Genomic DNA, 17,989 nt, shown 5'->3' with positions numbered 1-17,989 from the left:
AGATACATGACCTCACAGCTGGTTGTGAAGATGGGACGCGTTACAACAATGGCATAGCGGTTGAACTGCCAAAAAAGTGAAATGAAATGCACCGATTCATGTTCGCTTTCAGAAACTCCACAACAATAGTGCACACGAAATGATAGATTTAGACAACCTGTATTGTTACACAATGAAAGCGGCACAATGGCTGTGCAGCATCACTTACGCCATAAAATATTAATTTAACGATGCCCTAGCCTTAAGTACAATGGTAATTATGCCGTGTCATGTCATGCCACTTCAAAGCAGCTTTGATTAGCCACACTCAACAGTAGCGTACCCGAAATGATCTGTTGACAAAAAAAAAAGACGAAAAAGTTTGGAGCCGAAGCGATAAACAATCAAAACACCACTGTTCACTAACGCAAAAAGCCCTGAATCCAATAATCATTCACCTTGTGAGACTGGACTATTCTCGAGTCAATCATCAGGAAATCAGCACAACACCTACACAACAGATGAGTCGATTGACGGACGTACACCTAACTGAGGGGTATTTGCGTCGGCCAACCAGCAATATAAGCATGAACAACCCGCATGCGAATCGAAAACCAGCAACATTTCCGAGGCCACGGAGATATTTGTAGACAAAGGGCCTTACTGTGTCTCTAGCATTCAACCATAAATAGCACGCCAGCCTGTGTCCAATCTTGACTACATATGCACTACCGCCAGTGAAACACGCCACAACCGCCTACCAGCCAATAAACAAACCAATCAGTCAACCACTCAGCTAACAACCGGCTACCCATCCGCCCAGAGGACCGAGCCGACCGACCGGCCGGCCGTTCATCCACCGAGGAGCCAGCACGGTAACCCTAGGTAGCCAGACCGGTAAAGCCGCTGTAACCAGCCTGGTAACCGCCGGTAACCAGCCACATGGCGAGCCTTTTCGACCGCCGGCCTCAATCCAGAATGGCTTACAGTCATCTAGCTAGATAATGATGTCAAATGATGACTTCGATTAATCCCGATTTTTTAAATGAAATTCCCAGCTTCCTGGTAATTCTATGAAGACTTCTACTTTGTGAAATAGCAAATGTTCTCGCTAGCGGCTAGCTTACAAGGACTAGCAATGGACCGACTGTCTTACAACGGCGAATGGGAGCGAGTCACGAGAAACTCTTTCTATGAGAAAGGCAGAACGGGAACCTGATTCCTATCAGGGGATTCCTGAATGACAGGCCGGCATGGAGTCTATCTTTGTAAGGCTAAATGGAGGCAAATTCAAAGAGGCCATCCGCTACTTTTTCTCTCTCCCTTTTCTGCCTAACCAGGCGGTTATACCCAGCCCATAAGAAAGTTGAACTACCAGAACCGTATAGACATTCCGTTACGGTTGACCCTAGTGAATGGTGATTTGAACAGGGGGACCTACCGGCTGCCGCGGGCGACACGATACTATAGTCAGTCAATGCACTCCAGAGTCAACCCCGGCCTACTCACGATAAAGCTGAGTCAAAACGGCGGCAGGCCGAGAGGGACGCCCGGTGCGCCGAGCTGACAGTGACCAGGCGCGGATACCGCGTCGTCCTGGGGCGTGCTCTCGGCGCCGCGGGCGGCCGGCTGACGCAGGCGGTCAGTGCCCGGTGGGGGCGACCGAGCTCCAGTGGCAATGGGCCAGACAGTAGAGACGACTTCATAGGGCAGAAGTCTAGCTGGAGACGGCACCGCCGTGAGTGCGCTGTCCGCCTGCAGTCCGCGGGCCGCCCGGACCTAAGTACTGACGCGAATTATGACGTAGCGGCGCCGGGGGCGGCGGCCGCGGGCGGGGCGGTTGAGCGGCGGGACCGAGGCCGACAGCGGCGGCCGGTCGGTCGCGCGTCTAGGGGACGGAGCGGCTCTCTACAACTCCTTCTTCTCCTCGGGCGCGGCCGGCGTGGGCGCTGCCGAGGGTCCGGGCGCGGCCGCCTCCGCCGCCTCCGCGGCCGCCGCCACTGTGTTGGCCGCGTCCGGCTCGGCCGCCCGCTGTGGCCGCACGCGCTTCACGCCACACAGTCGCATCACGTGGTGGATGGCCGGCACGATGAGCGGCCACGTGAGGAAGAACAGGTGCCCGCACAGGTAGACTGACTTGAAGAGGGGCCACCAGCGCCGGCGCACCACGGCCACGAACGGGATACACGAGTAGCCCAGGAATACAACCGTGTAGAGCCGCAGCACCAGCTCGACGGGGAAGCGCAGCCACGTCTCGGTGCAGAGTGACACGAACGACGGGTACTGCAGCAGCGCCCCCTCCACCTGGTCGACACGAGGGCACACACTCAGTTAGAGATACGGAAACGGTCAAGTGATAGACATGTCAACAGTCGCTCCTCACAGTAACAGAGTCAGAAAACGGTGACATCCACAAACGAAGTTAAAGACAAAAGGCACGTGTGCGCATACAAATATACAGACCGTTAGTCAGTAACATACGGATGTATTACATATCAAACACCGCATTGCGAGAGTCACACCAACAAACAACCACCACGCCAAATATCAAAGGCAAGCTTCGAGCACAAAGTATGACAGCTGTACATAAAAACCCAGTTCCATCGTTCCTACCCTCTTTCATCCTACATCCTCTCACCTTTCGCTCCCAGAGGATGATGACGAACTCCATGAAGAATAGGACGAAGTAGCCCAGGTGATATCCGTGCCATACCGCCAGAAACATGAGCGTCAGGAACTGGGACGCGTACCGACTGCCCAGGAAACGCAGACGCTTGTACACGTATCTGTCGAGGCAAGAGTGGTGGTCAGGGGACGGGGACAGTGAGGGTTCACGGCAGAGGAGGCTGGGAGATGGGAAGAAAAAACATCAATACGTGGGTGAAAAAATGTTTTTTATGTGTCTAGACTGGGGTTGTTGATAAGCACTACACAATGAATACAATATATTGTGACTGGTTGGAAGCACCAACAAAACTTGGTGAAACCAGCAGCTAGATAAAGTAACATTAATGCTTTCCGAAAGACAAAAAACACTAGCTTCCAGCTACAACCCAATAACGTCCCAGTTCCTCCACATCCCTCCACTCCCTTCCATGCCATCTTCAATACCTCCTCCCCCCCCCCCCCAAACGCGCAAGCCACCAATCCGACTCAACGTGCGCCCCGCCGCGCCGACTCACTTAGCCACCCAGGCGTTGGTGTTGACGTTGAACGCCGAGGGGTAGACCTGGAACTTGGTGGCGTTCTCGTAGATGCGGATACGCACGTTGGCCAGCCCGTCCCAGAGGTGCTTGCCCTTCGTGTCGCGCCCGTTGTACGTCAGACCTGGCGGCGCGGAGGAGGAGCGGTGTCAGAGGTCAGACACAGACCAGTTGGTGGCGCCACCGGTACGGTGCACCAACGACTGTGTGATGTGGATATAGAATGAACTAGCAATACATGCCGTTGATTTATGTGAGATAATAATATGTGACAGGATTATGAGCGATACGATTACCTTCATTACATTACCTCATAAATTCCTATATGAGTGGTAGTGTCTAGTGTGTCATCGAAATGTACCTTGTGGTAATGTCCTTAAAGGCGACGACCTCATAAATTGATACGTTTGACTTAACTCAGGCACGCATGAAACAATCAAACTTAGACTCCTCAAAACAGCAGAAACTGATCCAGACTTTAAAGACAAAAAAGTCACAGAGGTAAAACAAGTAGTAAAGCCTTCCACGATCTCGCCAATCATGATGCCGACTTTCACCGACTCACCAATCATGATGCACCCTCCCTCTGCGATCAGCCAGGCCGCCATGTAACGCATGAACACCACCTTGACCCAGATGCCGATCCAGAACATACGGCTCCAGAAGCTCAGGTCCTGTGGGGCGAGCGTGAACAGGACACGTGTAAGCAACCGGCTGGAGACTTCAATGGCATTAAGTGTTCAATAGTCAATACAATAGAATAAAATAATGCTTGACAAAAAATGTAAGGTGGATGAACATCAATACATGACATAAAAAAGATCCATCTCAATGTATTCCACACAAGTACATAACCTGATTACATTATCAACATTCCTAATACCATCAGTCATTTACAATGCTTATGAAACTCTAAAAAGCAGGAAGTAATAACAGTCTCCTGTAAAACAGAAGAGCTCGGCTTAAAACTTCATGACTGACAGCCATGACTCGTGCCTTATCGTTTCCACTCCGCAAATGAAGGGCTGGGCACGGACGTAAACCTTCTTTTACTCCCCATATAGTTGACGAGGTCCGGCATTCGGCCCACCGGTGGGCCGGTGGGCTGAATTCCCACGGCGACTAACAGATCACGGTCACGCCACAGGGCCTGTCCCTGCGTCGTCTGTCGCAGTCCGTCGGCCGACTCAGTCAGTACTGTCAGTTCTCACTCAGTCATGTTGGCCGCTGCACCGCAACTCCCGAGTCAAAGCGCCTTCTCTTCCCTGGCACACCGCCCAGTCTAGTTATCCCATCGTCTCCCTTTACTACATATTCCTAGTTTTCCTCGATTCTCATCAGTCTACATGGTCTCTTCTCGTATATCCCATCTCCAAAACTCGTCTCGCAACTCTGTTACCCCATTCCCTGTCCGTTCCTAACCGTTTCACTCCGTTTCGTTTCCTCCCTTCCCGTGCGTACCTGGAACGCCTGGCTGTAGAAGTACTCATCGGGCACTACCAGAGTGTAGAGAGCCTGGTGCAGCAGGATGTAGGCCCATCCGAGCGCCAGCCGCACCAGCGCCGGCGCGATCGAGTCCGGCTCGCCGTTCTTGTCAGCCTGGAGATGGAGGGAAGAAGGGAATGTAACAGTTAGAAGCGGGCGTGTTATGCTGAAACACTTGGTGCTGTGTGACCGAACTGCTACAACTTGCAATGAAAGAACTAAAATAATAACATTCGTGTTTAGAGCCAGGAGCCAAGGTAAGCAAGAGGGGGACATCAACGGATTGGTATTGCAAACGCGTTACTACATATTTATGCTTCATAATTCATATCCTGCAGTAACGACAAGAAAATTAGATTAAGTAGGAAGTTGATGTTCGCGTGTCTACAAAAAGACAAATGTAACCCTGCACTGTATCACTGCTGTCTAAAACTTCTTTCCTTGGAGAACAAAACGACAGTCATAATAGCTCATTCCTACGCCCCATCCTTCACAGTGACTCCCGTCTAAAGTTAACGCCACCCTTTCCAACTTCATAATTCCCAGACGTCCGGCAAACACACTAGTTTCCAAGCCAGTTCACGCCCCCCCCCCCCCCTCCCCCACTCCCGACCCAAATGACCCGTGCTCGGTCCGATTATATCGACTTCAATCGGCGCCGGCCGTTGCCACATCACAGGCCCACTGTAATATGTATGTGGTTGGGTGAGCGGCTGGCACAGCAAACAACGGAATGGGGAGCGGGTGGGGAGGGAAGGAAGCGATTCGCAGAAGGGTGAGGTGGAGGGAAAAGGGGTAATACGAGACTACAATGCGAGTAGAATGTGCTGAACTCATGGCATACGTATGGGACAACGTGATAGGCATTTGTTGACCAGGTTAGATCATCGAGAATGTCTGAGTGCTTAAGCTATCAGATAAGAGTTAAGTGGGAACATCCACGATAATCTAATCGGAAACAACTAACCGACAAACTCCTAATCGGAAACAACTAGCAGACAGACTCAAATTACATTGAGTCCGCATGGTCGGACTCGGGCCCCTGTCAGTCGTCGAGCAGTCGGCTGACCCTTCCATATGCATGCGGCCACGCGAGTGTCACGTGCTCATACGGGCCCTGACAGATGACAGATAGACCACGTCACGTGGTCTGGCGCCACCGCCGCCGCCTGCCACCGAGTCTGTCTCGCCACCAGCTGTGCTTACATGGACCCGGTGCTCCTGTCGCGATGACCGTGATAGTACCCCGCACCACGGAAGGTCAACGTCTGCCGCATACCGGCGGCGGGACCCGGGACAGGGGAGCCCAGGCGGCTGGGGACGGAATATTAACGATAAACACTGACAGTGTGACGCGTACCTACTGCCGTGAAAGGAACAGTGGTACCAAAGAAATAAGACTAAAACCGATTTACAGTATCTGCCTGTGTCCTGGCCCAGCAGCTGAGCTATCGGAACTCTACTCGAGCCAACCGTGACAGTCTATCCAAATCAGGGGGAGGCACTCGCCTTGGCCGTATATGGGCCAGAATGTCTAACGATTTCCGCCATGTTGTGTATACCAAAGTCTTGAAAAGTTGATCACTGCAATCAAACTGCAAGCATGAAGCAGCAGCACTTTTGAGTAGTGTACCTCTCACTAAACTGCACCTCTGCTACCGTATTTATATTTCTGGTATACACAACATGGCGGAAATCGATAGACAAAAACAAGTCACCAATGCTCCTTCCAGTATATATTAGAGTTCAGTGATCCAAATTCCACCTGACTAAACCCAGTCCGGTTTAATGCGGCTCAGCTGCCCCTCTCTGCTTAGCATTTCTGCAGGTGCTCGTCAATATGCACCCCGCAGCAGAGTGCTGATTCAGCGATCATCGATGACTCAACGTCAGTCAGCATTCACGGCCACTCAGTATCGACTCAGCGAACTTAGCGGCGGTAGGAATGCAACGCTGCTCTCTGTGGTGCAGAATTGCGTCGTGGGGAAAGAACACGTCTAAAAATTCTGCGAGCTGCGTCAGTCCCTCGGAATACTGTGAGAGGCCTCAAGCGAAGATAGAATGTTTGTAAACGACCACGGCGCTATAAACACCTTATTCTCTGAACCATCGTCCGCCTAGTCCCAATGACGCCATGCATTTAGCGTGCACAATAACCAGCCATGCTTCCATTAGCACGGTCATCGTTCATCAGTTCATCATCGTTCATCTACTATGTCAGGCCGGTGACGTCAGCCCCCGGTCCATTCGTTCATCCAATCACCGGTCGCCAAAACAACTAGACAAACACCGACCGCGTCGTTATTGGGCGTTCCCCGGCCCCGGTCAATGTCGTTCGATGTCCGCGTGTGCCGTCGGACTGTGACAACTTTCAGTTTGTTCAGTTTGAAACAGTCAGCTGCGCCAGATGTCAGACAACTGTTTCAGACCAAGTCAGCTTGAGTCAGGCAGTGTTAATTTGTAGCAGGTCGTGTCAGCATTCTTTTCTGTTCCTGCTTTGTAAATTTAAGGTATTTCCACTGTACGTTGGTCCGGTCGGTATTTTATGACCCGTGTCAGCAAGAGCCGGTCCAAGCCGTTCTGTAAATCCAGCCCTCGTAACTAGCCGGCGGATATGCTAGCATACACCGAGGGATCGATTTCACCTAGATTGCCAGCGAACCCGACGGTCGTCGGATCTGGCGGGTCATGACCCTGTGCACCTGTTGGTAGGGTCCTGAGGCACAGCTGTGAAGTGGCGAACGGCCCGCAGTCCGCACAAAGTCAACGGAAAAAGCGGCGAGATTGAGTCAACCCACAGACGGGTGATGGATAGAACTGTGCGGCTGGACCTGAGGCTCGGTGGAATGAATCTGGAATCGGGATTTCGTGGCATTAGTGCTGAAGTGAAAGAAAGGTAATAAAGTGTATGCATAAATAATCCATTAAATAACGATTTGAGAACATAAAAATTGCCAGCTTGGTTATTCCACCGGAGCCAAGCTTCAAACTGCTCATTCTGACTAAGCATTTACAGCCCGAGCACGCTAGACTGTGTGCCAAAACAACATCAGATAACGCTGAGTGCGCAGATACTACCCCAAAACACACAGAAATAGACGGGAGACACTCCATCTCCCATATCGCAGGGGTACCGTGGTACGCCAGACCCTGGACTCTCCAGACTCCTCTCAACTCTCAGACTCTGGACTCTCCGACAAAACCCCAGCTCTCCGTCTGGACTTTCGACTTTGGACTGTCTGACCGCCTAGCCTCGACCTTTGACCCTGCAACAGTTCAGCTGGCCCGCCGGCACCACCCCGCCTGGCCGTATGAGCGGCAGCGGCAGCGGCAGCAGCAGCGGACGCGACTGGTGACAGCTGGCAGCGGCTGGCAGTGCAGGCCGCCGCCCCGTGGGGCTCCGATACAAACGTCACGTGGCCTCCCGCCCGCTAAATCAGCAGTCACAAATAGCTGCTCCCCGCGGCCGCACGCGTCCTGACAGCAGCCAACGGCGCGCAGCCGCGGGGGGGGGAGGACACGGCGCCCGCCAGGAGGGGGAGACACGTGACACAGTAAACTAACGTGACAGTGTTTGTGGAACATCAGTGGGCTGGGAGGGAGATAGGGATATGTTTTTGTTGTTTGGAGATAGTGCGACCCAAACAGTAAGATATAAAAACCATTCTCGAGTGAACCTTTTTAAAAAGCCTAGCCCGATTGCTTTCAATGTGTGGATTTCTGACAGAAATCTATCACCCGATGTGAAATATCAAGCAAATAAATCACTTAATAAATCCATCTAGCTGAGCGCGCCCCAGCTCGCACCAGCTAGAACATTGGATTTGCTTCATTATAAAGCAGCAGCTATGTTCCTACTTCCTTGTGAGCAGAATTATCAGGACATCTTCTTAAAAATATCCATAAAGATTCACGAGCCTAGCGTCCTCTGGTCCAGTCTAACCCTTACCAAGCTACCTCGGCACCACCGAACCCCCTCCTTTTACCCTCCTCCCCCCCCATCCCCGCGGCGCCCGTCGCGCTCACTCACCGCGTACTTGATCTGGCCGTCGGTAAACAGCTGATAGCGGCGCAGGGAGAACTGCGGCCCCACAATCATCGCCGACGGGAAGAAAGCGTGACCGGCCACTTCGAGCAGCGACGGCCGCGAAAATAGAGCCGTGTCCTTCTGGTCCGGGCGCAGCTCGGACTGTCGGCAGGAAGGGCAAAATAACGACCGGTCAATCATAGGATAATTCAAGTCCCCTGTGCATGGGAGCGTAAATAAAGATTATGTTACATTTATGGTGGAGAAAGTACAAGAGAGAGGAACGTGGCGATGGATGGACAGAGGCTAGAAAGGATGCATGGTAAGAGGACAGAGCAACCATTCGAAATAACTTTAGGTCAGGTAATGGCAAGGCATTTGTAGGTAATGGTTTGACAGCTTTGCTAACAGGCGGTAGGCAATGGTCATTCTAATCGACGAATATAACGCGTGGTTGATATGATAAGCACGCCTCCAAGGACCATTAACATCATGTTAGGTACCAGTTAGCATAATAATAACGGCAGTACTTTGACACTACGGCAGGCCGGAGCCACCAAACCGAGCGGCCGCGGCCTGCGTCATCCCGTGACCGGCTGACCATGGCGGCGGCGGCGGCGGCGGCGGCGGCGGCGGCGGCGGCGGCGGCAGCGGCGGCCAGCTCGGGCGGACGTCATCAGCGCACGGCCCGCCGCCCGCCCGCCGGCCTTGTTATGGCATCGACCGCTCCAAATCGGGCGGCAATCCTGCCTCACTAGCCGGCGCTGAACATCGATCGCTTGACCCGTCACCGCGCCGGCGGCCGCCGTCCCCGCGCACCCACGCGCCCCCCGGTCGGGGCGCTCTGTGTCTCCGGGTCAGGACGTCCCCTCCGCTCCGGGTCCGGGTCAAGGTATCCCCGCGGGCCCCCGTCCCAGCCGAGACCGCGTCCGTCACCGGAACTTTGCTCAATTAATGCTCCCTCATAGTCCGCGTTACACGCAGCGTTACCGAGATAATAGCACGGCAATATGGCTCTATTAACAGAGGATGGTCGCCAAACAATCGTAATTGTCTGGCAGGCCACTTATATATGTTTATGGCGGGCTGAATGACAATCAAATCACATAGGCTGTTACAAGCTAGTTGGATATCCGAGAACGATTACACGGATAGTGTAGCGCGCAATATCTCAGCACAGCCAAATGCATCCGCTCGGCGCTCAGCGAATTGCGATCGTAATCTTACCAATCAAACCGGTGTTATACGATACCTACCATTTTGACCTTTGGAAAGATAAATGTTAACTATCCTGCAGAATGGTAGCACTGGTTCACTTGATATCACGCCAGTGCTATATCCTTGCGGACATGGCATGGTAGAACGGAATTTGTCAGGTGCCAGGTAACGGAATATTACCACTCGTTCGTCAGATTAGGGAACTCGCTACGTACTCCCACTACAACATACAACAACATAAGTCAAGGTGTTCCAGCAGTTGATTCCCGGGCACGTAGCCAAACTCAACCACTAAAGTCATACTCTCGCCGTTGCAAATATTCCCCACCACGTCTTGTATCCACTCATTCCATCCACCCACCTTATCCTTGTGGCCATCGAACATGTCGAATGCGACGCCGATCAGCTTCAGCGTCAGCACACAGTGCGGCGTGCTCCAGTTGACGTCGTAGCCGTCCGTCTGAGAGAACACGTAGCCTGGCGGCAGTGGAAGGGAGGAGCTCGGTCACGGGACCGGGTAGTCAGAGAACACGTAGCCTGGCGGCAACGGGGGACGGGGGGGGAGCTCGGTCACGGGACGGGGCAGAGTAGAGCACCAGTGACACCGAGGGAGGTACCAGGAGCAAGGGCTCCAAGGAATCGCTATGTGATACTATTCAATTGAAATGCGGCCAATGTAAAACAGTGACCAGCTATTCACTACTTGACATTATCATTCGATGTTTGCAACGAGACTCAAGCCTCCTGTTTAGAATTAGCACTACCAACCTTTCAGTCCCAACCCTGTTCATCCACCCCACTTATACCCCAGCTCTGATCACCAGCTCTTACCTACGATGAGGTAGCCCATTTGGAAGATGAATGAGAAGACCACCGAGCCGACGGTGCCACCGGCCACCAGCAGGGTAATGTACAGCACCGCCGTGCAAGCGACGAAGTGAAGCGCCTGGACGCCTGGGGAGAGGCAGAGTGGGGTCGAGTCAGGTCAAGTAGCGAACTTAGAGCAGGTGGGACATACAGCCAGGCAAAGCTCTTGGTATATAATAAGCCCTTGGATACACAGCATGGGCCACTGATACCTACATCCACAGACACTGATAGATGCTCGCTATGGAGAGCAGCTACAGGAATAATCAAGATTATCTGAATGTTCATTGCATTCCCAGGCAGCATTGAGCATTCCCAGACAGAGTGTTTGACATTAGGTTCTCAATTTATGCACCAACTTGCATTAAACAAAATGAAATGAAAGATAAAGGTGCTATCTAAATTACACATGTCAAGCAAATAATCATTTCCGACTTACCAAAATTAAAATAGCCCATTCCCAGGCCAGAGAAGATAAAGAAGATGTGCTGTAATGCCTGAGACTGGTTTCTGAGGAATTTTCTGTGTGCAAGTGCCACTGGGTAACCTGAAATTGGTCATAGCATTGATCATTACTCAACTGCAGAACAAGTAAACTACTGAAGCTGATAAAACTGAACAGCTTCTCCAGCAACAATGAAACATGTGTCATCAAAAATGTAGGTGTTATTTGTTTAATTAACTTTGCTTATAACAAGCATGCATTATCAAGAACAAGTTCAGTTAATAATAACATCCACTGCAACATGAGGAAGTAATAAATTAAAACTGATAAGCTCAACCTAACTCCAATTCAACATCAACTTACCAAACATGAGTGAGAGCATGAGTCTGAGAGCGGCCTCGTCTGCTCCAATGGAGCCCGCCACCATGCCTATCACCCCCATCTTGGAGAGTTACCGAGCAGTCCTGCAGGCAGAACAGTGAGAAAAGTATTCAAAACTAGCAGTGCTGAATGGCAATGGATGGTAACGAGACAAAGATGGGCTATGGGTCACTGGCTGCTGGATAGGAGATTTTATCTAAATGCTGATGTGCAAAGGAAAATGTGTATGTCCAGCAATTTTCCTTTGCCATAGCTATGGATAGGGCTTAAGGGGAGGAGGGCACATCCTGGGTGTTGACAAAAGTTGAAAACATTTGACTTGTGTCAGGAAAATGAGCAGCTCAGCTGTCAATGATCAAAGGTATTTAGAACAGGGGTGAAGACTCTCGCAAATACTGAGACAATTGTCTCAGCCATGGGATAATCAAAGAGATCCCAACCTGCTAAAATCTAGCTGTAAAACTTTATTAAACTTGTGAAGATAAAGTAGAAGGTTTTGTTTTTAACTGATCATCTTATGTCACAATAAAGAGAAGCAGAACAATCAGAGCAGATTAAGTAAAGCACAATAAAACAGTAACAATTCAGCTCATGTTATACAAAGATGAAAGTTTGGTTTAAAGGAAGCATTTAAATGATTTATCAGGTATGGTGGATGATGCAGCAGTGGGCAGCTGTGCTGCTATGCAACAAGCTCTGCTCAGTAGGTACCTTGGCCTGTAACCAGCCATGCACCATCCAAACTAAATAGTGGAATAATGCTTAAAATGCAGATAGGTAAGTTACCTAACTCAACATTTCTAAATATGTAAAATATGCCGTAACCATCAGTCAATTATGAATGAATTAAGGATGAAACTTGCTATTTCAGGAGTCAGTAAAGCTCACACAAGTGCATATTCAAATACACCAAATACTGAAGTGACTGGTGAGATATAAATGCATTTACTTTTAGGAACCTTGGATCTAGTACCTATCTGACGTCCTGAAAAGGTACTGAAAGCCTGCTACAGCCATAGTGCTCTTACTAGTCTACACTGTTTTTTCAATGTGCAACCCAGCTCACATCTAGACCCTATGCTGGTATAGGCAAGGCTACATATCTACATAAAATAAAGGGATATTGATATTAGAATTGGATGCAGATGCAGATGATGCAGATGAGTCTTCGGGGGAATAGCCTTTGCATCGGCTCCCCCATAGGTGCCCTATTTGGTTATAGGGGTACTGGGAAAAGGATGAGGATGGAGGCTGCATGTCTTTCTACATTTGCTCATGTTCCTTCCAGACGCTTTTGACGGATTCTCCATAGACAGTGCAGCTTCTCCTTCCTCTCTTCCGCATCCTCTTCCCGTTCGTCATTGAAGAGAAAGTCTCTCATGATCTCCTGAGTGTCTTCTATGTGAGGTCGTTGTAGGGACTCGATATTACTTCTAACATCCATGAGTCTGTTACATTTCAATAGAAAGTGCTCCATGTCTTCATTCTCCTCTCCACATAGTTGGCATAATGTGTCTTCATCGGTGTGTCGTCTTCTTTCTTGTAGGGGTAGCGAATTCGTTCTAGCTCGAAAGAGAGTGACCGCTGCTGGGGTGTTGTCATAGATAGTCTCTTCTCTTATACGTTGTTTGCTTGCTTTGTATAGCTGTAGGCTTACTTTGCTTCCTATTTCTTCCATCCATTGTTTTGCATCCCATTTGTTTATTTCTTTGTCTATATCCTTTTTGCTTTTATCTTTTAGGGCATGTAATCTTATTTGCAGTGATGACAGGTACTTCTCGGTTGTTTTCGCCCATTTGCTTTCTTTCCTTTCAAGCTCTATTTCCATTACTTTCTTTAGTAGTTCATTTCGTCCTTGCAGTGTCGTTCTTATATATTGAAGGTGACTTTTCATTATTCTTGTCTTCATTAGTGATGAACCGATTTCTCCTCTTAATGTGCAATTTGGTGCATATTTCGGTGCTCCTAGAATCTTCCTGTAGACCCCGTTTTCAATAGTCTGTAGTTGCTTGATTTCTGTTTCTGTAAGTGTCATAACATTGACTCCATATAGGATTGCTGGTAGGGCAATGCTTTTCCAATAGGTTTTCCCAATCATAATCTTATTACAACTTTTACTTATGATGCTATATGTCATATTTGACAGCTTATGGGCTTTCTTGATCATCATTTCTTGATCATAATTGGGCTCTAAAGCAGATAAAAACAATATTGACGCAGATGAGACAGATAATGGAACGGTCCGGAAGTCAATATAAAATGTACCTTAACATGTGATTTCCCAGAGATAATACCAAAGAAAGAGTACTAAATTGAATACCACTTAAGCACTCAAACCGGAGATTTACAGGAAAACGTACGCCACTTACAAACAAATTGAAACTCGAGCTTTTCACGTTCCTCCAATTCCAACAGTCAGCTGATTATAGGTAAAAAGTGTTTCCACTTTTTTACCTTCATTTACTTTGGATTCAGTGAGATCTCGATTTTCGTTCTCGACTAACGAATTCGTTCTCGACACAAATTCGTTGGTGAGGGAATCCGGAATAGGTATCATGAATGAGCCTAAAAACGCTATCTGATGTCCGAAATGATAGCGATACAAGCAAAATAAAGAAAAAATTGCATGTGCTAACTACCGAGCAAGATTGTTCGACCGTCGACGCATAACCGAGCAGCCGACGAGCCGTCACCGTTTATTCGAGGACTACTGTGGACGTCAAACCGTGTGGGACGCGACTTTTTCGCAATAACTTTTGAATACGTTGCCTCTCAAGAACGAAACTTCGGCAATGGACGTTTCAGACCCCGGCCTAATTTTTATTACTAAGGTTTTTCAATGTCCGATCAATATTTAGGGCACTTCCCGTTCACTCGTAATGCTAAGTGAAATATCAGCCCGGATGGCGGCTATCGTCAGGCTGCTCGCGAAGCCCCGCCTACGAACTACGAATTCCCTGCCATCTACCGTTCAGACACGACTGCCATCTGTCGGTCGATCATCACTCGGAACCGGTTCTGCATGCTGTGTGCGTCGGGTCTCAGATGGGCGGACATCTCGAAACCGAGATTGTTCAGTATGGCCTTTTACCAGGTTTTTTAATCCGAGAAAAAAACGAGATTGTTCAGTATGGCCCTTTACCAAATTAACTACGAATTATTGACTTAGCAGCAGGGATGCAAAGCCTTGAACATTTGAGTCAGCTCCAGCTCCGGCTCCGGCTCCGAATAAAATGGCAATACGGCTCCGGCTCCGGCTCCCACTCAGGGCAAAATATGACGGCTCCGGCGGATCCGGATCCCCTCCGGCTATGCGTACCGGTGCATTACGGAAACATTTAAGTTGGGGCATATTGGGGCTTGGCAGGATAACAGGAAGTGTACTAACGTTCCTGACGGTTTGGTATCTACAAGAAACTAAAATTAAAATTTTAATTAAAAAAATTAACTTGACTGTGTAAATATATTATATTATTTTGTATCTCATTTACGTAATTACGTTGACAAACTTATTAAATAATCATTTAATTATTTTCTGTTATTCTTAAATCATCGTAATATTTGGCGTACGCGTATAGTCTTCCTATCTGGGTGACATTCTTAGCGAGTCGAAGAAAATATTTCATTGATAGAAGTGCGAACAGTCAACACAAGCATGAATAACGTACGCCATGCGGCTGGGTGTGTTGGCAGGAAGCACCGCGTACCAACCCCTACGGACCGCGACTGACCGGTCTTGGGTCAGGTAGCGCCTCAGGCAACGGCCAGCCGAGGCGGAGCTTAGCTCCAACGTCACACTATGGCTCCGCCCCTTGTGGAGTAGCCTCTGCTCACCGAGAGAGTTTCAGGAGCAAAATTTAACATTACGAGTGAACGGGAAGTGCCCTAAATATTGATCGGACATTGAAAAACCTTAGTAATAAAAATTAGGCCGGGGTCTGAAACGTTCATTGCCGAAGTTTCGTTCTTGAGAGGCAACGCATTCAAAAGTTATTGCGAAAAAGTCGCGTCCCACGCGGTTTGACGTCCACAGTAGGGTGCGCCTAGTTATTCGATCCGCATGCGGCTTCGCAGTGCTCCACGGCTTTGGGGGAAGGAGCGAGCTTATAAGACGTGAATATATTTATATAGGTACGCCTCATGTCTATAGACTTACAATGTTTTATGTTTATCAACCAGGCATGGCACAGCCGATCATTCCAAAGTTTCTTTGAAAGGAACACTTTCGTCAAGTCACGATTCACGAATACCTACAACTCAAGGCAGTAGTTTAGGTAGGTACTCAACTGATCACAGAACCTGCTCACCTATCCGGTATTTCCCTGATCTGTCCTATGACCACCTCTTATACAGCCTAAGCTGTCTCAGAAACTCACCACAACGCTTATCAACCGGCGACCACTGGCTACTCCGCCCGGGTATCAACACTCGGATCCACCCCACTCCACCCCACTCGGCACGGTGTCTCGGACAGTGTCTGTACTCCTCCCGCCGCCCGCCCCCGCCGCCGCCCGTTAGCGTACGCTGCGCTGAGTGCAGCTGCACTGGCGCGCGGCTGGGAACGACTATCACCGGCTCAGCTGCAGACGCCGCCGCGTGCCGCGCGCCGCCGGCTGTTTGTATATTTCGGTCACACCCCGGCGGCGCGGCGCTCGGGCTCGGACCGGTCGGTGGGTCCGGCAGCGCGCTCGGCCGGAAAGGGGCGGGCTCCAACGGCGCGGGGCGGGGCTTCCCGGTCAGCTGATGTTGGCGTGATCACCGACCGCTGGCGTGATCAGGGCCCCGCGGCCCTCGGGGTTATAGCGCCTCGCCGTTCAACGAGTGCGACTCTTCATAGGCGCCATGCTTCAGTGTTCAATACTATTAACCCAGCAGCATCTCGTATCAATCAGCAATAACAAGAAATGCTGCGATAATATTGCGCCAGTCGTTTATGATTTACATGTTTATTTATATGTTAAAAATCAGGGGCGCGGGAACTACTTTCCGACTGGGGGGGCACACCATAATAGAGATCAACCTAGGGTACCCCCAAATCTAGTTTTCTCACCGGTTTTAGGCCACTTATTTTTCACCCCTCGGCTTTTTCAACAAAAAAGAAAACATTTGCAAAAAAAAGTGTGGTATTCCGTCTCAAAGCTGTGGGGGCACCGCCCCCACGGCCCCAGAGTTGGGGGGGCAAGCTGCCCCCACTGCCCCCCCGGCTCCCGCGCCTATGTTAAAAATTCATTTTGCTCTCGTAACCGACTCTGCAGAGTGCAGAGTGCAGCATGCCTTAGGGCGGTTATTATCTCTATAAACAAATATTGCATCCGGAAGCTCGAACTTGCTTTCTGTCGATAAAAGAAAGTCATAACAGAACAATGTTCACAGGGACGTAATGTAAAAAATTATTTATGCGCCCGTGTTTTTAAACGGGAACATCAAATATAGTGAAAAGTGATTCAAAAAGGAAAAGTATCACGAATAGGAAAAAATGGTAGCATTCTTTGTTTCATATACAACGCACCAGAGACGTATCTAGTTTTCTGCTTTTTGTATGCGTTGTGCCTGCCTAATTGGATTCCGCCTGGAAGATTATCAGAATAATTCAAATTTGAATTTGAATTATTCGGTACGAGAGTCCGAATACGAGAGTCCGATTCGGTTTCGGACTCTCGTAGTGGTCGGACGTGCCATCGAGCTCCCGAGAACGTTATCTACCGTACCTGCGCTGTTATCCATCAGCGTATTTACAAATTGCAACCGAGCTCCGCCGTGGGGTAAGGTGGGCAGGGGTTTTCGCACTACGGCTGCGGTTGAACTACCGTCTGTGGTAGAAACTTCAGGACGATGGCGCGTTTCATACGAAATGTAGCGCAATGTTTGTTTGCTTCTGAACTTCTACTGTTATTGCTGTGAATTCTTGAAGTGGGAGTGTTTCAATAGCAATTTGTGGATTATTTGAGTTTATTTATATAAACATAGAATAGTATTATGAAACATTGTGTGGAAACTGCAAATACTGATATGATCAATTACTTAGTTTGGAAATTGATACACATTTTGTAGAGATTTGTCTGGCAAATGCGACAAAGTGGTATTCCGTCTCCAGATTTGTCTGGAGACGGAATACCACACTTTTTTTTGCAAATGTTTTCTTTTTTGTTGAAAAAGCCGAGGGGTGAAAAATAATGGTGGTGGTATTCGTACAAGCCGAAGGGCGTGGTGACGGCCGTCTTCTCTGAGTCAGCGGGGTTCATAGGCACCTGGTGATATGCACGGAGCAGATCGATTTTGCTGAACCACTGAGCGTTGTGGAGCTTGGTTGAGAGGCTCTGAATGTGCGGCAGTGGGTAGCGGTCCGGTTTGGTTACGGCGTTGAGCGCGCGGTAATCACCGGTG

General features: G+C 49.5%; 1 protein-coding gene across 7 annotated transcripts; it reads right to left on the bottom strand.

Annotated features, from left to right (window-relative positions):
- Nucleotides 1-143: 143 nt before the first annotated feature.
- LOC122368573 (lysophospholipid acyltransferase 5-like) lies at nucleotides 144-16,198 on the bottom strand. 7 transcript variants are annotated; one of them, XM_043342628.1, is made up of 11 exons: nucleotides 15,982-16,198; nucleotides 11,588-11,688; nucleotides 11,219-11,326; nucleotides 10,744-10,866; nucleotides 10,274-10,389; nucleotides 8,698-8,856; nucleotides 4,644-4,781; nucleotides 3,748-3,856; nucleotides 3,162-3,306; nucleotides 2,618-2,765; nucleotides 144-2,283 (listed from the first exon to the last, which is right to left on the bottom strand). In XM_043342628.1, the coding sequence occupies exons 2-11, from the start codon at nucleotides 11,664-11,666 to the stop codon at nucleotides 1,888-1,890; spliced, it is 1,521 nt and encodes a 506-aa protein (XP_043198563.1). In that variant the 5' UTR covers nucleotides 11,667-11,688; nucleotides 15,982-16,198; the 3' UTR covers nucleotides 144-1,887. The 7 variants fall into 7 exon arrangements, with proteins under 7 accessions (XP_043198563.1, XP_043198564.1, XP_043198569.1 ...); XM_043342629.1 differs by having other exon boundaries at nucleotides 15,913-16,000; XM_043342634.1 differs by lacking the exon at nucleotides 15,982-16,198 and adding an exon at nucleotides 15,274-15,337.
- Nucleotides 16,199-17,989: the final 1,791 nt, after the last annotated feature.

The sequence above is a fragment of the Amphibalanus amphitrite genome, unplaced genomic scaffold (genome assembly GCF_019059575.1).
Source record: "Amphibalanus amphitrite isolate SeventyFive unplaced genomic scaffold, NRLGWU_Aamphi_draft 000958F_arrow, whole genome shotgun sequence".
Classification (NCBI taxonomy): domain Eukaryota; kingdom Metazoa; phylum Arthropoda; class Thecostraca; order Balanomorpha; family Balanidae; genus Amphibalanus; species Amphibalanus amphitrite.
Note: the sequence above shows the minus strand (reverse complement) of the source record. Positions and strands in the feature narration are given on the sequence as shown.